This window comes from Chiloscyllium plagiosum, unplaced genomic scaffold, assembly GCF_037043375.1.
Source record: "Chiloscyllium plagiosum isolate Xiang-an unplaced genomic scaffold, Cpla_swu_hap1 HiC_scaffold_29, whole genome shotgun sequence".
Taxonomy (NCBI): Eukaryota; Metazoa; Chordata; class Chondrichthyes; order Orectolobiformes; family Hemiscylliidae; genus Chiloscyllium; species Chiloscyllium plagiosum.
Genome location: NW_028270167.1, coordinates 4521550 through 4546182, shown reverse-complemented (window position 1 = coordinate 4546182; position 24633 = coordinate 4521550). Strand labels below are relative to the sequence as shown.

Sequence of the window (24633 nt, the reverse complement as noted above, 5' to 3'; positions counted from 1 at the left end):
ACTACCTCACACTACTGAATTTGAATGATTGATTGATTTATTGTTGTCAGACAGACCAAGATACGGTGAAAATATTGTTTTGCATGCCCTACAGGCAGATCGTACCAGGATAGCAGAACAGAGTGCAAAATACAGTATTACAGCTGCAGAGAAGGTACGGGGGGGGAGAGGGAGAGGGAGAGGGAGAGGGAGAGGGAGAGGGAGAGGGAGATCAACAGTAACACTTGGGTCCATTCAAAAATCTGATAACAATGGAGAAGCTGTTCTTGAATCTGTTCAATCTTTTATAACTTCTGCCCAATGGAAGAGGTGGAAGACAATATAACCAGGGTAGGATGGGTCTTTGATTGTGTTGGTTGCTTTTCTGAGGCAGCAGGAAGATGGAGTCAATGAATAGAAGGCTGGTTTGCGTGGACTGGGCTGTGTTCATGACTCTCTATAGTTTGTTGTAGTCTCAGGAAGAACAGTTGCCTTACCATGCCATGATGCATTGATACAGGATTTTTTTCTTTGGTGCATTTATAAAAAGTTATAAGAGTCTTGTGGACACAACAAATTTCCACAGCCTCCTGAGGAGGTAGAGGCGTTGTTATTCTTTCTTGCCTGTTGCATCGACATAAATGGACCAGGACAGGTTGTTGGTGATCATCACTCCCAGGAACTTGATGGTCTCGACCGTCTCCACCTCAGCACCACTGACAGACTGGAGCATGCTGTCTACTCCACTGCCTAAATTCAATAACCAGCTCCTTTGTTTTGCTGATGTTGATGGAGAAATTGTTTTTACACCATGTCTTTACACCATGCTACTAAGGAGAGAAAGAAACCCACACTGCTAACTGACACAGCAGTGAATCTGCGCAGTTACTGCCTTTGCTGTTTGAATTCATGTATTGCCGGACATCAGAGTGTGTCTAGGAAAACATAACAAACAGCGAAATTCATAACTGATCTTGGAGGAACCTGTTTGGGAGAGGTCACAGCACAGAAACAGATAAGTGAATAGTTTTAAGTATAGCCTTGCTGTAAACCTACAATAGTGAGTAGAGTGGGTTCATTCTTGATTATATGCTTTTTATTGGGATCTGTCTCTTGATTAGGTTTTTAAAAATAAGCCATAAGTATTAAGTTAGCCTGGAGTGTTGTTTATTTAGAGCAATAAGATGGTGCCACTTTTGGAATATTGCATGCACTTCTGGTCTCCCTATCGGAAGGATGTTGTGAAACTTGAAAGGGTTCAGAAAAGCTTTGCAAGGATAGTGCCAGGGTTGGAGGATTTGAGCGATATGGAGAGGCTGAATAGGCTGAGGCTGTTTTCCTTGGGTGGCCTCATAAAAGTTTATAAAATCACGAGGTGCATAGATAGGATAAACAAAGTCTATACATCTCTATGACTCTTTGCTGTCTTGTCTGTGTTTGAGCTCCAACCTACAACAGTGCTATTGCCAACAAACTTATAAATGGAGTTGTGCGCGGAATTTGGTCACACAGTCATGAGTGTATAAGGTCGATATGTTCTATAGTAGGGAGCTGGGTATGCAGCCTTGTGGGGCACTTATGTTGAGGATTACGGTGGAGGAAGTGTTGGCACCTATTCTTACTGGTTGTGGTGTATGGCCAGGAGGGCGAGGATCCAATTACACATGGGTTGGCCAAGACCTAAGTCTTGGAATTTAGAGATGAGTTTGTCTGGAATTATGGTATTGAAGGCAGAATCATAGTTAATAGGTAGGAGTATGATGCAGGTATCCTTGTTATCCAGATGTTACTCAAATACCAGATACAGAAAATATACAGGTGTACACGTCAGCAGATCAATATTTTGAGTGTATATGTGGAGGGAACATTGAGAAAGAGACTAGCATGATGAACATGGCGAATGACTAAAACTTACAAGCTGCCATCAAACCTATGCAGCCTTGGTCACACATTCCCATTCCTTCATGGTTTTATGAATGAATGCGTAATTTTATTGTCACGTGTATTTCACAGTGAGAAAAACAGTAAAATTAAGGTTTCAAGGCGGTCACAGTCAATCCTCATTGTGAACAGGGAAGCAGCTTTGACGGTGCCATTAAAACTGAGAGTTCTGCAGGCTAAATAGATGAGGGGCACGGGTGGGAGAAAGCTGCAATAAGGTACCACGATGACTTTGGATGGGGGAAGCAGGCTCGAGAGGCTGAATGGCATTACTCTTACTCCTTTCTTTATGATTCGGAGGTGCCGGTGTTGGACTGGGGTGTACAAAGTTCAAAATCACACAACACCAATATACTCCACAACCGCCTGATGAAGGAGCAGCGCTCCGAAACCCAGTGCTTCCAAATAAACCAGTTCGACTATAACCTGGTCTTGTGTGATTTTGAACTTCCTTTTTTTTTTAAATGTTTCTACCCTGGGACGAAATTAAAACACTTGTAACGCTGACAATACGGCAGGCCTTCGATGTTGCTAAATTTTAATTTCGCTGTGCAGTCTCGGATGTGGATTTGTATCTCCCTTAGCGCCGGTCACAACCTCAGGATATTCCAAAGTGCTTCACCGCGAATTGTTTGTGTGTGTGTGTGTGTGTTGGTTTTTAAAGTAAGAACATTTCCTGCTGTAATGGAGGAAACGCAGACGCCGTTCTGTGCACAGCAAGATCCCACAATAGTTCTCGTGATGTTGATTGGCAGAAATGAATATTCGCCGCCGGGGCGTTGCGGAAAATTCCGCTCATCGTGAGCCCAGGGGGCGGGCAGGCCAAGGTTAGGAGTTAATTTTAGAAATCACTATTACCAATTCTGCTGTCACTTCAGGCGACTGTTTAACATTATATTGACGGGGATTATAGTCAAACCTAAAGCATTCTTCTCCAGTCCTATCGAGTACGCCCGGCTGCGTGAGGTAACTAGGAGCGGAGTCCGGGTGAACGCTGTGTAGGCCGCAATGACTTTGGCGACAGTTGTCACGGTGATGGTTGCCATGGGGACGGTCTCTCGGGTGCCCCGATCACCTGACCAGGTCGCGCTCCGCCTCGTCCGTTTGAATCGAAACGGAAAGGGCGCGTGGGGTTTGATGACCCCTCCCGCTCTCTGTCACTGCGGGAGGAATGCTCGCAGCACCAGTGGAATCCGCAGAACCTCCTAGCCGGACCTCCGAGGAGTGTTGAGCGGACGGTGTGTTATTATTACAATTTAATTATGACATCCTTTCCAATGAGGGCGGGCGGACTGAAGGGTGGCGAACGCCGTTTGGGGTGGGGCCTTAGGCACGGGGGCGAGACCTGCGAATTAGGGGCTGGGTCTGGGAATTAGGGGGCGGGGATTCTGCTTTAGGGGCGGGGCTTTGGTGTTATGGGCAAGGTTTGTGCTGGAGGGGCGGGTTCTGGGGTGGCAGTGGCGTCTGGGATTTGGGTGGGGAGTGGCGAGGCGGAGTCTGGGGCGGGGTCTGGGGTGGGTGGAGATGCCAAGAGCAGGGGGTGGAGTCTGGGGCAGGGCCTGGGCAGTTGGAGGGGGTGCCTGGAGCAGGGGGCGGAGTCTGTGATGGTGGAGCCTTGGGCAGGGGTGGGATTTGAGAAGCGGGTGGGCTCTGGGGGAAGATGGAACAGAAACTTCGTTGAAATGAGTTCCAAAAGAACTGGTCAGCAGCTCTGGCAGCCTCTGTGGAGAGAGCACTAAGGGTGAGTGTACCAGAAACGTTGCCTCTGCTTTTCCTCCACAGAGGCTGCCAGACCTGCTGAGTTTCTCCCTCAGTTTTTGTTTGTGTTTCTGATTTTCCGCATCTGCAGTTCTTTGGGTTTTTCTGTTTAGCATTCTTCAGTATCCTTATTTTAGTGATATTTCAGTACTGACCAGGACACTGCAGAATTACCCCTGCCTTTCATGATAGTGCTGTGAGATTTGAGATGTGACACCTCTGTCTGGGGTTTGTGCCTTGATTCAAGTGTTCAAGACATGGAATGAAACTTAAAACCACATCTTCTTACTCCCACCTGAGGCAGAGCTGACTTGTGATGATGAAATACCAGGAGGTAAAAGTAAAATACAGTGGATGCTGAAAATCTGAAACAAAATCTGGAGAAACTCAACAGGTCTGGCTGCATCTGTGGGGAGAGAAAGTTTTACGGTGGCTCTGTGCTTAACACTGCTGCCTTACAGCACCAGGAACCTGGGTTTGATTCCAGCCTTGGATGACCATCAGTGTGGAGTTTGCACATTCTCCCCATGCCTGCATAGGTTTCCTCCAGGACTTGCCCATAGTGTTCAGGGATGTGTTGGTTAGGTGGATTCACCATGGTAGGTGTGAGGTTACAGGGATAGAGTATGGGCTGGGTGGTATGCTCTTTGGAGGGTTAGTGTGGATTTCATGGGCCAAATGGTCTTCCACAGTGTAGGGATTTTAATCTAGAGTTAACACGTGGGCGGCACGGTGGGTCTGTAGTTAGTACTGCTGCCTCATAGCACCAAGGACTGGGATTTGATTCCCCCCTCGGGCAACTGTCTGGGGAGTTTGCATGTTCTTCCTGTGTCTGCATGGGTTTCCTCCGGGTGCTCCAGTTTCCTTCCATAATCCAAAGATGTGTAGCTCAGGTGAATTGGTCATGCTTATTTGCCCATAGTGCTAGGGGCATTAGTCAAGGGTAAATATAGGATAGGAGAATGTGTCTGGGTTGGTTACTCTTCAAAAGGTCAGTGGGGACTTGTTGGGCCAAATGGCCTGTAGGGAATCTAACCTAAATCTGATATTTCTTTTGTTTGGAATGTCATAATAGATTTGGTACGATTTGTGACTGTTGTAGGCTGAGATCAAGAGTTTATTCTTCTATCATTCTAGAAATCAGAATATTGCCAGATGTTAATATTCAAATTTTGGACAAATTTTGGGTTGAATGTGTAGAATGAAATTTACATGTAGCGGCATTTATTTAGAACTAAATAAAGAAAGGGTGATCATTTTGTCCAGACTGCTGGCTCTATTCTGGAACTAACCCTGTGCCCTCTTCTCAGCCTTTGCATCTCAACACTTCAAAGATGTAGCAGTTTCTGCCTCAGTTCCTTCCTGTGACATGGAATTCCACATTCTCATAACCATCTGTTCAATGGTTTCCCTTAATCTCCCCCTTCTTTCTTTCTTATTCTAAATTGCCTCATTGTCTCTTAAAGATTACAGCCTCTGGTTGGACAGTTATCAACTATCAAATTTCTTTATTATTCTATATACTTTGGTTTAATTTTACTCAGTCTGTCTTAATATCTGAAATTTCTTCATCGTGCGTGGGAAATCATGTCTCACAAACTTGATTGAGTTTTTTGAAGAAGTAACAAAGAAGATTGAGGGCAGAGCAGTAGATGTGATCTATAAGGACATCAGTAAGGCGTTTGACAAAGTTCCCCATGGGAGACTGATTAGCAAGGTTAGATCTCATGGAATACAGGGAGAACTAGCCATCTGGATACAGAACTGGCTCAATGGTAGAAGACAGAGGGTGGTGGTGGAGGGTTGTTTTTCAGACTGGAGGCCTGTGACCAGTGGAATGCCACAAGGATCGGTGCTGGATGCTCTACTTTTTGTCATTTACATACATGATTTGGATGCGAGCATAAAAGGTACAGTTAGTAAGTTTGTAGATGACACCAAAATTGGAGGTATAGTGGACAGCGAAGAGGGTTACCTCAGATTACAACAGGATCTGGACCAGATGGGCCAATGGGCTAAGGAGTGACAGATGGAGTTTAATTCAGATAAATGCGAGGTGCTGCATTTTGGGAAAGCAAATCTTAGCAGGACTTGTACACTTAATGGTAAGGTCCTAGGGAGTGTTGCTGAACAAAGACACCTTGGAGTGCAGGTTCATAGCTCCTTGAAAGTGGAGTCGCAGGTAGATAGGATAGTGAAGAAGGCGTTTGGTATGCTTTCCTTTATTGGTCAGAGTATTGAGTACAGGAGTTGGGAGGTCATGTTGCGGCTTTACAGGACGTTGGTTAGGCCACTGTTGGAGTATTGCGTGCAGTTCTGGTCTCCTTCCTACCGGTAAGATGTTGTGAAACTTGAAAGGGTTCAGAAAAGATTTACAAGGATGTTGCCAGGGTTGGAGTATTTGAGTTATACGGAGAGCTGAACACGTTGGGGCTGTTTTCCCTGGAACGTCGGAGGCTGAGGGGTGACCTTATAGAGGTTTAAAAAATTATGAGGGGCATGGATGGGATAAATAGACAAAGTCTTTTTCCTGGGGTCGGGGAGTCCAAAACTAGAGGGCATAGGTTTAGGGTGAGAGGGGAAAGAGACCCAAGGGGCAACTTTTTCGCACAAGAAAGTGGTATGTGTATGGAATGAGCTGCCAGAGGAAGTGGTGGAAGCTGGTACAATTGCAACATTTAAGAGGCATTTGGATGCGTATATGAATAGGAAGGGTTTGGAGGGATATGGGCCGGGTGCTAGCAGGCGGGACTAGATTGGGTTGGCATATCTGGTCGGCGTGGACAGGTTGGACTGAAGGGTCTGTTTCCGTGCTGTACATCTCTTTGACTCTATAAGTGCTCATCCCTAAATTATTCTAATGAATCTCTATTGTATCTCTCCATGCTTTTAAATCTCTTTCAATTATAGGGACATCCAAAACTGGAAATAATCCTCTAATTATACTGCAAAGTATTTGCCATGTACGGTGTACCCAACACATAAAAAGAAATTGGTGGCTCTGTTATTGCTTGATCTGCCGGCACTTTCAGAAAATGATGAATTTAACAACCTAGTTCTTTGTTCATCAGTACTCTTCACATTCCTTTGTTTTTCCTTGCAAAACAATACCTCATGCTTCTTCATGTTCATTTGCATCTGTCTCCTTTCCAATTTCACTTAGCTGTTAATGTCCTTGCATTCCTTGCTGTTTGCAAATCCCTCTTGTATTGTCAGCTAATTTTGCCAAGAACTTGCTCAAGTTATTTCTGCAAACCTGGAAGAAAAGTGGACCCAGCTCTGACCCCCTGAGTAATAGGACATTTGAAATTTGTCCAAACTGGCAATAATTGTAAACCTTGCCTTTTTGTTTCATATTGGCCTATTGATGTGGTAAATATCACTGTATTGAAATGTTTCCAGGTGCTTCACAGAGGGAATTACTCTGGTGTATTATGGAGGCAACGGCACCAGTCTTTCTATTATAGCAATAACATGAACAAACATAAGAATTAATACAGTCTGATGATTTCCTCCATGCATTATGATTGCCTATTATGTCCCCTATGACTGAACACTTCTGCACTCCTTTTCAGATTCACACGGAAAGAATAGGTTTAGGCAGAGTCTCACAATATATTTAGCATTTTCAGAACCGTATCCCAGCAACCCAACGAGTAGGGAGATGTAGATGAGGCCCTGATGGGATTTGCATAAAGGGAAAAGAATTATAAATTTCTGCTTTGGTAAGCCAGTGAGCAGTAGGTGATGTGTGAAAAAAGATGGATATTGAGCAACTTGAAGCTTCTTCCCGTGTCCTGGACTTAGGAGTATTTGTTCATTGAAGGGAAACTTGTCAGCTTTGTTATCTACAATGGAATCAGTGTCCAAATATTGTACAAGCACTATCTTTTCACATCCTGATGTGCATTCACTCAGCGTCTTTAAGGTATGTAAACAAACTGATGATTGGTAAAAGTCTGTGGTCTACCCAGTGATTGGAGTGACAAATGAACTTCAATAAAAATATGACATTTCTTGTTGGGAAAATAGAGAATTCAAATACACATAGAAAAGCAGATACCTAAAACAAGTACAGAAAAGAAGTCTGTGGGTGCGGGTGCAAAATCACTAAAATTGGTAATGCTGAAAAAAAATAAGACCGACACTAACAAATTCAGAAGAGAAATCTAGAGATTCATCTTTATCGAGAGATTTAGACCATAAACCCATAAGAAATAGGAGTGGAAGTAAGGCCCTTCAGCTCATCGAGTCCACTCCGCCAATCAATCATGGCTGATGGGCATTTCAACGCCGCTTACCCACACTCTGCACGTATCCCTTAATTCCTTGCGAGATTAAGAATTTATCAATCTATACCTTGAAGACATTTAACGTCCCAGTCTCCACTGCGGTCCATGGCAATGAATTCCACAGGCCCACCACTCTCTGGCTGAAGAAATATCTCCTCATTTCCGTTCCAAGTTGACCCCCTCTAATTGTAAGTATGTGCCCACAAGTCCTAGCATCCCTGCCTGATGGAAACAATTTCCCAGTATCCACTCTTTCTAAGCCATGCATTATCTTGTAAATTTCTATTAGATCGCCCCTCAACTTTCTAAACTCTAATGAATACAGCCAGGATCCTCAGCCATTCATCGTATGTTAGGCCTACCGTTCCTGGGATCATCCGTGTGAATCTCTGCTGGACACGCTTCTAAGGTGTGGGGCCCAAAACTGGACGCAGTATTCTAAATGGGGCCTGTTCAGAGCTTTATAAAGTCTCAGTAGCACATCACTGTTTTTCACAGTCAACCCTCCTGAGCTAAATTACATTACATTTGCTTATAGGAATGTGGATCTCCACCACCACGGAGAAATTGGGGTTACTTTTCATGGAAAGCTAAACAAACTGAGGGAAAAGGAGAGATAAGATTGTACTGATTAGAATTGGAAGAAAGGAAAGAGTGGAGGCTTGTGTGAAGTATGAACACTAGCCATAATGGCCTGTTCTTGCTCAGTTAATACATTTGCAAACAGCTTTTTTTTGGTTATTTATTATGGCAGTATTTTCTTCTTCAGCTGCATTTAAACTGTTTCCCCCATGGAATTCCTGTCAGTGAACTTACAAACATTACTACATAGCAGCTGTTTGCTCTTCTCTGTAGAAAGGATTAATGCTAATGCACATGCTGTCATCATGTGAACAGTAATAGCCAACTGGTGACTTGTGCAAGATCTTTCAAACCCTCTGATCTGTGTGTGTGGTGGCCTTGACTATTTTGAATCTGGTATATAATTGATGGCTTGGTTTCTGTTAAATAGTGAAACTAAAATTAATTTCATTTGTTTTATTTTACTGCTAGGGACTGAGGACAGAGAGGAATGCTGCCACAGGCTGGAGAATTTTATTTTTTGTGGGAGATTTGTTCAGGTGGAATTGAAGAAGGAAATACAGTGAGAACATTTGGCAGGTATGTACAAGACAGAGTCAAAGTCAACACTTTTGGATTGTGTTATCTACCAATGGCGTCAGAAGGCATAGACTCTCTCGTCGGTACCTTTGTTTTTAGTGGTCCCATTTCACAGAATCGTGGAATCCCTACAGTGTGGAAGCAGATCATTCGGCCCACCAAGTCCACATTGATCCTCCGAACATCATGCCATCCAGGCCCAGCCCTCCACCCTATCCCTGTAACCCTGCATTCCCCATGGCTAATCCACATAACCAGTATATCTTTGGACTGTAGGAGGAAACCAGAACACCTGGAGGAAAGCCACGCTGGCGTAGAAAGAATGTGCAAACTCCACACCGACAGTCGCTTAAGGGTGGAATTGGCTCATTTAGCTCATTGAATATTGGAGCAGATTCAATGAGTTCATGGCTGATCTGATAATCATCGCGTCCACTTTCCCGCCCTTGTCCATAATCCTTGATTTCCTTACTGATTAAAAAGCTGTTTCACTAGTTGAGTATACTTCACTAGTCAGTCTCAACAGCCCATGGTGATAAAGAATTCCACAGATTGACTACCCTCTGAGAACAAAACATTCTTTTCATCTCTTTCTTAAGATCGTGACCCTCTGAGATGTTACCCTCTGATTCTAGACCCTCCCACAAGAAGAAACAAAGTCTCAGTATCTACTTTGTCAAGCTGCATAAGAATCATGTATTTCAATTAAGTCTTCTGTCATTCTTCTGAACTCCAGTGGGTACAAGCCCAACCTACTCAACCACTCCTTAGATGAAAATCCCTGCATGCCTGTAATTAACCTCATGAATCTTCCCTGAACTTCCTCTAATGCCTGTATGGCCCTCCGTAGATAAGGAGACCAAAACTGAATCCTCATATTTTCCCACATTATGCCAGGTTTTTTGCCCACTCACTTAACTTGCCTATATCTCTTTGTAGACTCATTGTGTAATCTTTGCTACTTGCCTTCCCACCAATGTTTATATCATCCACAAACTTCACAATAGTACATTCACTTCCCTTATCCAAGTATTAATGGCATTTCTGGTTGCTGTTACTCCTCATGTAGTACTCCTCATTGAACAGCATGTAATGGAACCAACAAAGGAGCAAGCTATCCTTGATCTAGTCCTATGTAATGAGACAGGGATAATTAATGATCTCATAGTCCATAATCCTCTTGAAGGAGTGATCACAATCCGGTTGAATTTAAAATACAGCTGGATAGTGTGAAGATAAAATCTAATACCAGGGTCCTGTGCTTGAATACAGGGAATTATGATAGAATGAGGGCAGACCTGGCTAAAGTAGACTGGAAACAGAGACTTTATGGTGTGATAGTTGACGAGCAGTGGAGGACCTTCAAAGAAATGTTTCAAGTGCTCAGCAAAAGTATATTCTGGTGAGAAGGAAGGACTGTAAGAGGAGGGGTAATCTGCCATGGACGTCTAAGGAAATAAGGCAGGTTATCAAAGTGAAAGAGAAGGCATACAAAGTGGCTAAGAACAGCAGGAAACTAGAAAATTGGGAAAACTTTAAAGGTCAACAGCAAAAAGAGCTATAAAGCAAAGTAAGATAGAACGTGAGAAAAAACTAGCTCAGAATATAAAGACAGATAGCAAAAGTTTCTATAAATATATAAAACGAAGAAGAGTGGCAAAAGTAAATGTTGGTCCTTTCGAGGAAGGGAAGGGGCAGTGAATTATAGAATATGATGAAATGGCGGAGGCATTGAACAGGTATTTTGCATTGGTCTTCACAGTGGAGATACTAATAACATACCAGTAAGTGACTAAGAGATGAACGTAGGTGAGGACCTGAAAACAATTATTATTACGGAAAATTTAGTGTTGGGTAAGCTAATGGAGCTAAGGATAGATAAGTCTCCTGGCCTTAATGGAATGCATCCCAGGGTACTAAAAGAGATGGTGGGAGAAATAGCAGGTGGACAGACCGTAATTTTCCAAAAGTTGCAGGGGCAGTCCCAGCAGATTGGAAAGTAGCAAATGTTACGCCACTGTTTAAAAAGCGACATAGACAAAAGATGGGGAATTATAGACTAGTGATCTTAACCTCTGTACTGGGGAAGATGCTTGAGTCTATTATCAAGGAAGAAATAGCAGGGCATCTCAAAAGAAATTGTCCCATTGTAGAGGCGCAGCATGGGTTCATGAAGAGCAGGTCCTGCTTAACAAATCTCTTGGAATTCTAGGAAGACGTTTCAAGCAAGTTGGGCAGTGAGGACCCAGTGGATGTGGGCCAAAAAGCCTTTGATAAGGTGCCGCACATGAGGCTGCTGCGTAAGAAAGGAATGCATGGTGTTAGGAATAGAGTATTAGCGTTGACGAAGGGTTGGTTGACTGACAGGAAGCAAAGAATTGGGATAAATGAGTTCTATTCTGGTATGGCAATCAGTGAATAGTGGTGTGCTTCAGGGATTGGGGTTGGGTACCACAATTATTTACAATTTATAAAGATGATTTGGAACTGGGGACAATGTGTACGGTGTGAAAATTTGCCAATGAAACTAAGATGAGTGGCAGAGCAAAGTGTGAAGAGGGCTGTGAAACTTTGCAGAGGAACATAGATACTTTGAGTGGGCAATGGTCTGGCAGATGGAATACCATGTTAGTAAATGTGAAGTTGTCAATTTTGGTAGGAGTAACAGCAAAATAGATTATTACTTGAATGGTGAAAAATTGCAGCGTGCTGATTTGTAGAGGGACCTGGGTGTCCTTGTGCATAAATCACAGAAGGTTGGTCTGCAGGTACAAGAAGTAATTAGGAAGGCAAAAGGAATTTTGTCCTTCATTGCTAAAGGGGTTGAGTTTAAAAGCAGAGAGGTAATGTTGCAGCTGTGCAAGGTGCTCGTGAGGCCACATCTGGGATACTGTGTGCAGATTTGGTCTCCTTACTTAGGATGTACTGGCACTGGATGGGATGCAGAGGAGGTTCACTAGGTTGATTCTGGAGGTGAGGGCATTGGTTTATGAGGCGAGGCTGAGTAGATTGGGATTATATTCATTGGAATTTAGAAGAATGAGGGGGGATCTTTTAGAAACATATAAAATTATGAAGGGAATCGTGAAATAGAAATGGATAGAATGTTTCCACTGGTAGGTGTGATGAGGACAAGAGGGCATGGCCTCAAGATTAGAGGAAGCAGGTTTAGTACTAAACTGAGAAGGAACTTCTTCACCCAGAGGGCTGTTAATCTATGGAGTTCCTTGCCCAGAGAAGTAGTTGACACTACAGTAATCATTTTTAAATCTAAGGTGATACTTTTTTTGAAAAGTAAGGGATGGTGAAAATAAGGCAAGTGGAGCTGATTCCTTGAAAAGATCAGCCATGATCTTATTGAATGACGGAACAGGCTCAAAGAGTCAGATGGCCTACTCCTGCTCTTAGTTCTTATGTTCTTCTCATCTTTACATTTTCCTCTTGGACTGGAGATCTTGTGAATGGAAGCTCATCGCGGTAGTGCTTTCCTGTGGTGAATTCTGGAAAGGTGAAAGGTATAGTGGAGCATATTCGATGGGCTGAATGCCCTACTTGTGCGCCTACATCATATGGTCTAATTGAAAGAGATTTGACTTGGAGCAGAGTTGGAGGGAGGACTGTATTTTCAGTCAGTGTGACATAACCTTTATGTGAGCACAAAATTTCTCACTGTCCATCTGTCTCATTTGTTTATTTTTCTTTGCCTCCTTTTTTTAATATCACAGAATTGTTGCAGTGAAGGAGGAGGTATTTGGCCCATCATGTCTGCCTAGCTTTCTGACCATTAACATCATGACCATTAACATCTCTTCCTTTTTCCTGTATCTCAGCACATTGTTCCAATTTAACTAGTCATTCTTTTGAAGGCTTCAGTGATCCTGTCTTTACAAATCTCCAGACCCTAGCCACCTGTTGTGTGAAAAGATTTTCTTCTCACCTCGTATTTGCTTCTTTTGCAAAATGCTTTACAACTGTACCACCTCCTAATTCACTCTGTCCAGACTCTTAATGATTTTGAAAATGTCTCTCAAATCTTCTGCTAGCTTTCTGCTGTCTGAGGAAAATTGTACAAATTTCTCCAATCTATTCTCATTACTGAAGAGTCTCATCTGGAACCATTCTCACAAGCTGCCTAGTCATTCCAATGCATTCACATCCCTCAGAGTGTGGTGTCCAGAGCTGTACTCATTTCTCAAGCTTTGGTCTAATTAGTATCCTATAAATTCATTGTGACTTTATTAATAAATCCTGGAATACTGTATACTTTAACAACTCTGTCTACCTTCCCCCGGTGACCATTAATGACTTATGTATATATACAGTACATTTAAGTCTCTCTGCTCCTGTGCACCCTTTAGATGCTGGTCACAATAGATATCCATCTATAATTGGAGAACAGGCTTAAAATGGGATCCAATGCTGACTGCAAGTGTAGGATGATGAACAGATGGCCCTGTAATGTTACAGTGGGAAGCTGGTAGATGCAGTGGGCATGGCTCTGATTGGGCAGGGCCCTGGATGTCGTGTAGATGAAACTGGACTGACTTCTGACTTCTTGAAGCAGGCCATTGTCACCTCATTGACTTTCCCTGTCAAGGTGGATTTGATCAACTGTTAAACATTTTGTATTCTATTTGAAGTGCACTCGTTATAAAACATTCTCGTACAACCCCTTTATGAACAGGATTTCATAGGGTTCATCTTTCTATTAGAATCTATTGTCATACACCCGTCCTTATCCCAACAACAACATTCTAGTCATATCATCATACTGGCTGCTGAATACTGTCCTGTTTGACCTATCCAACCCAGAGATCATTTCATGTGTTGATCAATCACTGCAAAAACGTTATTTGATTTCTCACTCTTTTTGTCCAGCCAACATGCTACAATCTGAAATATTTAAATGCTAAGACTCACCATTTTTAGCCTGTTTAGCACTTTGTAAACTGTTGTATTTTCGGGACAACTTGTGAATAGTGGAGTATACAAATTGGATGGGAGGAGGCCATTATCATTATTTGGGACATAAACATGGCCTTGGAACTGTTCTGTTCTGTAGATTTCATGTATTTTGTGATGGCAGTTCACTTTCAGTATCTCTTCCTTTAACCTTTTCATTTAGCTGAGTTGTCCATTGGTCCCTTGGGAAATATAACATTTTGCTGTGCAAGAAAGATAAGCTGACAGGAGTTCCTGCTTTTTCTATGATAAATTACTTGGCTGAGACCTGAAGTAAAGCTCTGGACGAGAGTAAACCTCTCCACATTGGCAAATTTCTCAAACCGAATGTAAGAGAGTAGACCAAAATTTCAGTCCTACCTCTCTAGAATACCACATTTTCCTTTAACATGACCACCACAATTTAAATGTATTCTTTTATAGGTTAACTACTTATGATGCTAGGATCTCAGAGGCAATTCTGTCTGTACATCGCAACTCGATCGATTATCAGCTTCAGGTCCGTACTTCACTGGTGGAACCATTTGAAGCTCGCATTGGGTCTGAGTATATGGTACTTGGAGAAATTGAAACTGCAGCAGGTATATGTAGTACGTGATGCAACTTAATCTGTTGTGCAGATTCCTGTTTGAATCACTTTGAATCTTCTTTGCACACCTCCCACTGTATCGATATTTCCCCAATGTTTAAGATGGTTTTCGAAAGCTATCTTTTTGTAAAATCTACTGTCTGGCTTATTATCAAATTTTGTTTGACACTTACACCTGTGAAGCACCTTGGGGTGGTTTTTTTGGAGGTGCTATATAAATCCAAGTTGTTATTGTAGCTAACATCATCTTTTATGGGTGTATCAATGACAGCCAACTCTACCCCTCGAACATTATTCTCAACTTTTTCACATCTTGAATTGTCTTTGCTTATTGGATATTCACTTGGACATTCTTGACATTCTCTGGTTACACATTGAGAAACCTGATACTACCACCTTGTAGTCCCAGCACAGGCTTATGTTGTACTGTCCTGAATCTCATTTTTCAAAAACTATCAATCCAAATGCCATCTCCAACAAAAATAAGCATCTTGATGAAAAGTGTTGAGGTTAGTAGCAAAGGAGGAGAGAATGTATTAAAAGGATGACAGGGCAACGGAGTGAATACACAAAATATTCACCAAGACAGAATGTAGACGAGAGGCTTTAGTTGTAAGGAAAAATTACAGAAATGAGCACACTTTTTATTAAACAGAGGGTTAAAGCTGATGTCCTGCAGGTGTTGGCAATTATGAAGAAATTTGATGAGATATGTAAGAAAAACTATGTCCTTCCATTGTTAAGATCACCTAGCATGAATGGAGAAGTTGCAAAATGGTTATTTTACAGAATTGATTGTTAGGGCAGTGTGGTCCCTCTGCTTTCGGAAGGATGTTGTGAAACTTGAAAGGGTTCAGAAATTTACAAGGATGTTGTCAGAGTTGGAGGGTTTGAGCTATAGGGAAAGGCTTATTAGGCTGGGGCTGTCTTTCCTGGAGCGTCAGAGGCTGAGGTATGTCCTTACAGAGGTTTATAAAATCATGAGGATGCAAGGATAGGGTAAATAGACAAGGTCTTTTCCCCAAGGTAGCGGAGTCCAAAACTAGAGGGTCGAGGTTTAACGTGAGAGGGGAAACATTTACACTGGACCTAAGGGACAACCTTTTCATGTAGAGGGTGATGTATAAATGGAATGAGCTGTCAGAGGAAGTAGTGGAGGCTGGTATAATTACAGCATTTAAAAGGCATCTGGATGGGTATATGAATAGGAAAGTTATCAACGGTTTTGGGCAGTGGGGGCTAGATTATCTGGTCAGCATGGACAAGTTGGACTGAAGGGTCTGTTTCCATGCTGTATAGCTCTATGATTCTAATATGTATTGTTAAAAAGGAAGTGGGAGACCAAAAGGTTTTTAAATAATGAGGAAAAAAGGGCAAAATTAAGAGGACCATCCCAAGAGCAGTGGGCAGAAGTCCTCATCTTTTATTAAATTCAATAATTATAATGTTTCAAAACAGAAAATTGGAAAAGCAAGCTGATCGTACTGTAGACTCAGGGCCAGCAGAGGTCAGTGCTTGATCTTTTATATCTCTCTAGAAATGATTTGCATTATGGTTTAGAGAACATAGTTCTGAAATCTGTTGACACCATAAATTGCAGGTGAGGAAGACTGTGATTAGAACTGAAAAAGGCTTCAAGAAGGCATTGGCTGTTTAGAGGGATGAGCAAACAGGGCTAAGTGTAATTTAATGTGAACCTATCCCCATCCAAGTGTATTCTGTCAGAATCCCGATAACTGCCTTGAGAGCATCTGGCCTGCTTACTATAACCATGGCATTGCCATGGCAAGTCTAGATTATGGTCAAATATGACATTATTGAAAGATTGGTAATGCTATTTGAATGTGAAAGAGAGGTGGTAATGATCTCTCTGTTTTGTGAGGTCATTGTCTGATACTAAAGTGGCATGAGTGTGGGTTATCAACTCAAACCAATATGTTGTCAAAATCTTGTTGTATGTGGACATAGACTGCTTATTTATCTGAGGAGCTACAAATGGAGTTAATACCAAAATCATCAGCAAAAGGTAGCTCTCACTTTATGGTGGAGGGTTATTCATTACTGAAGTTGCAGAGATAATTGGACTTTATCTCTGGTGCCATTCTGCAAAGCCTTGTAGTCCTCCCAAAAGTGTGATGTACAGAACTGGATTGAAAACACCAGCTGAGCTGCAAATTGTGTCTCAGTGTTTCAAGGCATTTCTGATGTTTTTATACTCATCCCATGATGCTAGACTCCCTAGCTTTGGCTGTTTCATTTCCTAGGGGTATGAAGGCTAGTTGTGGCACTATCTAAGATCAGTCATTTTATCACTAGCTGGAAATGTGTTGCTGGAAAAGCGCAGCAGGTCAGGCAGCATCCAGGGAACAGGAGAATCGACGTTTCGGGCATAAGCCCTTCTTCAGGCTTATGCCCGAAACGTCGATTCTCCTGTTCCCTGGATGCTGCCTGACCTGCTGCGCTTTTCCAGCAACACATTTCCAGCTCCGATCTCCAGCATCTGCAGACCTCACTTTCTCCTCATTTTATCACTAGGCCTCAAGTTAACTATTCACTTGCACCATTCTGTCTCCTGTGTACAGGCTGAACTTGTTCTGATTGACTGACGAGATATTAACTCTGCTGCATTTTCAGGCAACATTCCTGTGATCCAAGCTCGGCTACTAATGGATGCAGATGGAGTGAACTTGCCATTACTGGAGCGTGCCGTACAAGAGCAGAGAAAGTACTTCCAACAAAGAGTTGCAAGGGATGCCCTTGAAACTGAGATAGAGACCAACAAAAGGGATGTGTGAACATGTACACAAACTCAGTGAACCTTGTAACTCCAGGTGAAAACTGATCCGCCCGGCTCTGTTCTGTCTTGGACTGAGTCTGAATGTGTAAATCTGATTTGTGGACACCATGATGTACTTAGCCATTTAAAATTCATGCAGTTTTGCTTTTTGAAAATGTTTGGTCAGTTCAGGTGAAAGAAACATCCTGATGGAGTGTTGCTTCTGTGCTTAATTAGAGTCGCAGTACTTGATGTTTCTGGAATACTCTTCTGAATGATTGTGCTGTTTCAGGTCACCTCATCAGTTCTCCGCTACAATCCACATGATTCAATAATCACCTGGCATCACTGAAGGAAAGAAGATTTAAGTGCTGTCATAAATGCCCATATTTTCTCAGTGTTCCTCATTTTCTGATTATAAAGTGCTAGATTGAAGCCGAGAAGGATATTTCTTTTAATGATATCCTTTTAGAATAAATCCTCAGTGGTAGAAGGCGAAATTTGAGAGTTGAGTTTATTTTGATACTATTTATTTAATGAGGTTATTGCAGGGGTTGTGGTCCAACTTCAAAGCTATATGACTGAGAAACATGGATCAGGGGTACTCCAAGATAATGCTGAAACTGGGTCACATTGATCTCCCAAACCGACCAAATCACTAATGCTTTGTGATCACAGGAACAATGAAAGTTCCTGTGCTGTACTGTTCTTTGTTCAGTAGGCAGTTTATGAATAGCTCCTGCTATTTTTCTGTCCTATGAGTAACCTCTGCCTCTGCTCTGAAGGTTCGCAATGATTACCCTCCACTGTACTGTATAGTTAATGCCATACAATGCTACCTGAACTAGGTATGGCTATTAGTGTCATCCCAAATTACTCCTCTCTTTCTCTCTCTGTCTCTGGTACTGCTCTCCAGTAAATAAATTCTGTCTCTTGTTGATGTTAGGCAATGTTGTTCAAAACCACATTGTTGCACTTGATAATGCATCTGAGGAATTTCAGTAATGCTGATGACCTGGGGTACTATAGTTATTTGTTCTTTTTTTAAGCCACTGTGGATCCTTTACCAGAGAACTTAATTTGACCAGAAATATGGGTTAGATTGCACACAGATTCTTTTCTGGTTCTTTGAGATTTATTTCTATACAGCTTCACAGTTGCAATTTAATCATTTGCCAATGAGGTGAAATTGAATTTGTCATCCAGGCACATGCTCACAGTGTTTATGATGAATGATTCTGGGATTTTCAGGTCCGTGGACCTTGTATGTTCAATTAGAAGAGGTATCCTGAGTAATGTTAGTAACTGACAAAGGCATTTCTCTTTGTCATTCAGTGGCAAATGTGTAAAGTCACTGCACCTGGAAGGGCTGGGGTGTGGTGTGAATAACAGATGGATTTGTAATATTGTGAACAGTTTTGGGCCCCGTATCTAAGGAAGGATGTGCTGGCCTTAGAGGGGGTCCACAAGAGGCTTACAAGAATGAATCTGGGGCTGAAAGGCTAGTCATATGAGAGATGGTTGAGGACTCTGGGTCTGTACTCGATGGAGTTTAGAAGGATGGGGGGGGATCTGATTGAAACTTACAGAATACTGATAGGGCTTGACAGGGTGGGCATGGAGAATTAGACTTAGCTTTATTGGCATGTACTCAAATGAGTACAGTGAAAAGTTTACAAGTCGGCAATTATGGCACTATCCTAAGTACAAAGGTACTTATGTACAGATGCTTAAGTACAGATTCTTGAAAAAAAATGGATAAAAATAAAGAAATAAAAAGTTCAGAATAACAGTCCTTCCAACCCAATATGTGTCAGGCTTTGATGCCAGACTGAGGTCAAGAGATCGCCATGTTGGGCCGCCAAGAGAGAGACGAGGATCACACATCAAAAGGTGCACGGATGAGATTATATCTGTACGTCGGACTGAGATGTGCTGCTGTGATTATTGTTTTACTTGTGCTGTGCCTCTATAATTATCAAGTAAGCTAACTTCTTGAAAAGGGTAATGAAACTGGTTAGGAGGGGTGTGATAGCACTGTGAGAGGGTGCAGAGAGAGATTTACCAGGATGTTGCCTTGAGGTTTGACAGTTTGTGATGGAGAGAGATTGGACAGACTAGGGATGTTTTCCTAAGAGTTGGGGAGGGGGGAATGATTGAGATGTATAAAATGATGAGAGGCATAGATGGGGTAAACAGGAAACTTATCCCCCTTGATAGAGGGATCAATGACCGAGTGAGTGGGCGTAGATTGAAGGTAAGGGACAGGAGGTTTAGAGGGAATGGGAGGAGAAACCTTTTTCACCTAGACAATGGTGGGGAATCTGGAACTCACTGTCTGTAAAGGTGGGGTGAGGCAGAATCCCTCATTACATTGAAGAAGGATTTGGGCTTGCGATGCTAAGGCAATGGGCCAAGTGCTGGGGAAATGGGATTAGAATAATTTTTGACCACAGAAGCAATGGGCTGAAGGGTCTTTTCCTGTGCAGTAGATCCCTCTAACTCTATGGCAGTTTAGCAGTTAGTTTGAGAAAGGCCCAACTCGTCCATGCCGACCAATTTTCCCAACTGAACTACAGGGTGACCGCCATCCATGAAATTGTTTTCTGTGGTTTCAGTTACTCATGGTTTACTGCTTCCCGAACATATTACAGGGGATGTTCTGGAACAGGCTGCCGGGACGGTAAATTTCCCATTGAAATGAATGGGTTCGCTCCTACCCATGGTTTTGGGCTTCCATGGTAGGTCTTGGAGTGTATCCCCTATGGGTACGAGGGGACTATTGTAGTCCCTTTTGCCTGCATTTGGCTATGTACCTCTGAACTCTTCCTATCCGTGTACCTGTCCAAATTTCTTTTACATTGTGTAATTGTAACTGCCTTTACCGCTTGTTCTGGCTGCTTATTTCATGCGCACACCAGTCTGGAAAAACTTGCCCCTTTTTTAAATGTTTCCCCCTCTCCTGTTAAACCTGTGCCCTCTAATTTTGGACTCCCCTACCTTGGAAGGAAGACTTTGGGCTACTGCAATTTTAGAAACTTTATGATACTGTTCAGCAGGCAGCATTAAATGAGAGACCGATTATGAAAAGCATCTGAAAATTTGTTTGCCTCTGTTTGTGATAGAGGGGATGATATTCTACCCACGTGATGGTGGTCATTTCAGTCTTTGACATTTAATATTGACACAAAGTTAATCTTCATGTTGTGAATTTTCCTCCTCCTGGTAATTTTCTTGATCCACTGTAGAAATTCCTGTCTCCAGCATTTTTACCCCTTGCCCTTGACACCTCTTATTATGTCCCACTGCTCTTTGCTATTTTAGCAAAGTGTCATTAGGCCGAAATCCTGTAATTCCCTCCCTAAGGGTCTTGTGGATCTACCTACAGATGGTGGATTGTAGCAGTTCAACAAGGCAGCTGATCACCACCTTCTCTCGGGACAGACGGAATCAATGGATGCTGGCTCCAGCCAGTGATGCCCACGTCCCATGACTGAATGAATTTTTAAAAAATGTAGGCCAGACAAATTATGAATGGTAGATCTCCTTCCCTGAACGATATTAACTGACAAAAAGTCATGGGGAGGCGATGGCCTAGTAATGTTCTGGGGACCCGGGTTCGAATGGCATGTGGTGGAATTAGAATTCAATAAATAACTGGAGTTAGGGGTCTGATGATAACCATGAAACCATTGTCAAAACCATCTGGTTCATAATGTCCTTTAGAGAAGGAAACTGCCATTCTTACCTGGTCTAGTTTACACATTACTCCAGGCCCACAACAGTATGGTTGCCTCTGGGCAATTAGGGCTGGACAATAAATGTTGGCCTGGGCAGTGATGTCCACATGCCATGAATGCTGTTTTTTAAAAATTCAATCAGCTTCCACCAGTTGTTTGAAGAAGTAACAAAGAGGATTGATGAGGGCAGAGCAATGGATGTGACCTATATGGATTTCAGTAAGGCATTCGACAAGGTTCCTTATGGGAGCAAGGTTACGTCACACAGAATAGAAGGAAAAAGTAGCGATTAGGATACAGAACTGGCTCAAAGGTAGGAGACAGAGGTGGTGGGTTGCTTTTCAGACTGGAGGCCTGTGACCAGTGGAGTGCCACAAGCAGCAGTGCTGGGTCCACTGCTTTTTGCCATTTATATAAATAATTTGGATGTGAACATAGGCAGTATAGTTAGTAAGTTTGCAGGAGACACCAAAATTGAAGGTGTAGTGGGATAGTGAAGAAGATTAATTCAAAGTGCAATGGAATCTTGATCCGAAGGTCCAACGGGCTGAGGAGTGACAGATTTTAATTTAGATAAATATGAGGTGCTGAATTTTGGAAAGGTGAATCAGTACAGGAGTTATACACTTAATGGTAAGGTCCTCGGGAGTATTGCTGAACAAAAAGACCTTAGAATGCGGGTTTATAGTTCATTGAAGATGGAGTCCCAAGTAGACAGGACAGTGAAGAAGGTGTTTAGTATGCTTGCCTTGATTGGTCAGAACATTGAGTATAGGAGTTGGGAGGTCATGTTGTAGCTGTATAGGATATTGGTTAGGCCACTATTGGAGTATTGTGTGCAATTCTGGTCTCCTTCCTATTGGAAAGATGTTGTGAAACTTGAAAGGGTTCAGAAAAGGATTGGAGGGGTTGGAGGGTTTGAGCTATAGAGAAGGCTGAATAGGTTGGGACTATTTTCTCTGGAGTGTTTGAGGCTGGAGAGTGACCTTTATAGAGGTTTATAAAATCATGAGGGGCATGGATAGGATAAACCAACAAGGTCCTTTCCCCAGGGTGGGGGAGTCCAAACTTGAGGGCATAGGTTTAGGGTGAGGGTGAAAGATTTAAAAGGAATCCAAAAGACAACTTTTTTAACACAAGAGGGTGGTGCGTGTATGGAATGAGCTGCCAGAGGAAGTGGTAGAGGCTGGTACAATTACAGCATTTAAAAGGCATCTGGATGGGATTTTGAACAGGAAGGGTTTAGAGGGATATGGGCCAAATGCTGGCAAATGGGATTAGATTTTTTTTTTACAGTATCTGTTCGGTATGGATGAGTTGGACCAAAGGGTCTGTTTCCGTGCTATATATCTCCATGACTGTAGGACCCAAGGGCATAGCCTCCGAATGAAGGGATGATCTTTCAGAACTGAGATGAGAAGGAATTTCTTTAGCCAGAGAATGGTAAGTCTGTGCAATGCTTTGCCACAGAAAACTGTGAAGTCCTTGCCTTTAAGACAGATTCTTGATTAGTAAGACAATCAAAGGTTATGGGGAGAAGGCAGGAGAATGGATCAAATGGCAGAGCAGATTCGATAAGTCAACTGTTCTTGCTCTTCATACTGCACTGCCATTTGGTTCATTGTACAAGGCTGAGCTGGGGCAGTTCAGATTTAAAGTGTGGACATAGGGATAGCTGGAAGTCACAGCACCTTGAGTCACTTTTTTTACATTATCAATTTCAAGATGACGGAACCAGCATGGTAGGTGATATTCAGGCTTGTTGGAGCCCATCCACTCTTGGCCAGCAGCATCCTTTTCTCTCTGTACTTTGTGTCTTCTTTTTCTTTTTCTTTTCTTCTTTTATCTCCGAGGCTAGAGTGATATTGGCAGAATAGTGGCAGCAGCATGGATCAGGACTTGCGGTGGCAGTGCCTGGTGCCTGGAGGGGGGATCTTCTGGTGGCAATGGGTCTGGAACCTGGACTCTTGGTGGTGTCGGACGGTGGCAGAGCCAGGGTCTCCTGCGGCATGGACATCGTTGTTGCTGTTCCTGCAGCGGAACTCCTTGCAGAAGCTCTGGAGCTGTGCTATAGACCCAATTTAAACAGAAGATAAACTTGTTAAATAAGTTATTTTTATTCTTGTAGCTCAAAATGGTGCCGGATTGTGTTTCAAAACACTTTTCACAGTATCTTTGAGATGTTGTGACAATAAAATCATTCATTCATTCATTTAAATACTTGCAGACCTGTAGACTGTGGACAGCAATCAAGATTGGGTGAAAATCTGCTTGTATTCTGATTATTATTCCAGTAGAGGTTAGGAAATAATTTAAGCCTTGATTTTCTAGTAATGGAGCTCAACAGACTGGAGCTGATTGGTTTGTTGAATTTGTATGGGTCATTAGTACAGAAAAAGCTTTCCTGCAGCACCTGGCTACAGAAGAAGACACCTAGTAAAGACCACTTTTTAAAGAAAGCAGCCAACTATTCTCTTGGCTTGCCATTTAGCTCCTGACCTCATTACAGCTTTGGTTCAAACTTGGACAAAAAAGCTGAACTCCACAGTGGAAGTCAGAAATCAGACAACACCAGGTTATAGTCCAATATGTTTATGTGAAAATCACAAGCTTTCAAAATGTTGCCCTTTCACTTCACTTGACAAAGGGGCAGCACTCTGAAAGCTTGTAATTTCAAATAAACGTGTTGAACTACAACCTGATATCTGACTTCTGACCTTGTCCACCCCAGCCCAACTCCCACACCTCCACATCATGGCTTCCACAGGGAAAGTGAGAGTGGCTGCATTTAACTGCAAGGCAGCACTCACTGGGTGTGGTATCAAGGAGACCAAGCAAAACTGGAATCATTGGGAATCAAGGAAGGATAACCTTCCACTGATTAGAACCATATCTGGTACAAGGAAAATCGTTGTGATTGTTAGAGATCAATCATCTCGGTCCCAGAACGTCAGTGCAAAAGTTTTCTCTGGCTGGATTCCTTGGCCAACGTCTTCAGCTCCTTCACTGATTTTCCCTTTGCCATTAGGTCACAAGTGGGAATGCTCACTGATAAGTGTTCTGTAACACTCACAAGTCTTCAGATACTGACACAATCCCTGTCTATATGTAGCAGGTCCTTGCAATATCCAAGCTTGTGCTCCTTGAATGCCAGGCAGTGGCTATCGCAATAAGAGAGAATCTAACCATTGCTCCTTGACATTCGATGGCATCACTGCTGAATCTCCCACTATCAATATCCTGCAGGTTACTGTTGACCAGAATCTGAAGTGAACCAATTATATAAATATTGTGGCTGCAAGAGCAGGTCAGAGGCTTGGAATGTTGTGGTGAGTAACTTGCCTCTTGTCTTGCAAATGCCTGTGTATGAAGCACAAATCAGGAATCCCCATTTTCCAATGAATGCAACTCCAACAACAATGTCAATACTCAATA

The 24633-nt window shown here is 42.6% G+C and overlaps 1 protein-coding gene across 4 annotated transcripts; it reads left to right on the top strand.

Moving 5' to 3' along the window:
• Positions 1 to 3032: 3032 nt before the first annotated feature.
• Positions 3033 to 17958, top strand: ten1 (TEN1 subunit of CST complex). Of its 4 annotated transcripts, none has more exons than XM_043676448.2 (4): positions 3033 to 3158; positions 9024 to 9131; positions 14517 to 14683; positions 17317 to 17958. In XM_043676448.2, the coding sequence occupies exons 2-4, from the start codon at positions 9043 to 9045 to the stop codon at positions 17475 to 17477; spliced, it is 417 nt and encodes a 138-aa protein (XP_043532383.1). In that variant the 5' UTR covers positions 3033 to 3158; positions 9024 to 9042; the 3' UTR covers positions 17478 to 17958. The 4 variants fall into 4 exon arrangements, with proteins under 4 accessions (XP_043532383.1, XP_087832445.1, XP_087832444.1 ...); XM_087976319.1 differs by having other exon boundaries at positions 3046 to 3155; positions 9025 to 9131; positions 14517 to 14674; XM_087976318.1 differs by having other exon boundaries at positions 3046 to 3155; positions 9025 to 9131.
• The last annotated feature ends 6675 nt before the right edge of the window (positions 17959 to 24633 follow it).

Excerpts from the sequence above, each read along its gene's own strand:
- ten1 (XM_043676448.2), top strand. The coding sequence starts at position 9,043 with ATGCTGCCACAGGCTGGAGAATTTTATTTTTTGTGGGAGATTTGTTCA. Across the intron at positions 9,132-14,516 it reads ACAGTGAGAACATTTGGCAG|GTTAACTACTTATGATGCTA; the intron begins GTATGTACAAGA and ends ATTCTTTTATAG. Across the intron at positions 14,684-17,316 it reads AACTGCAGCAGGTATATGTA|GCAACATTCCTGTGATCCAA; the intron begins GTACGTGATGCA and ends CTGCATTTTCAG.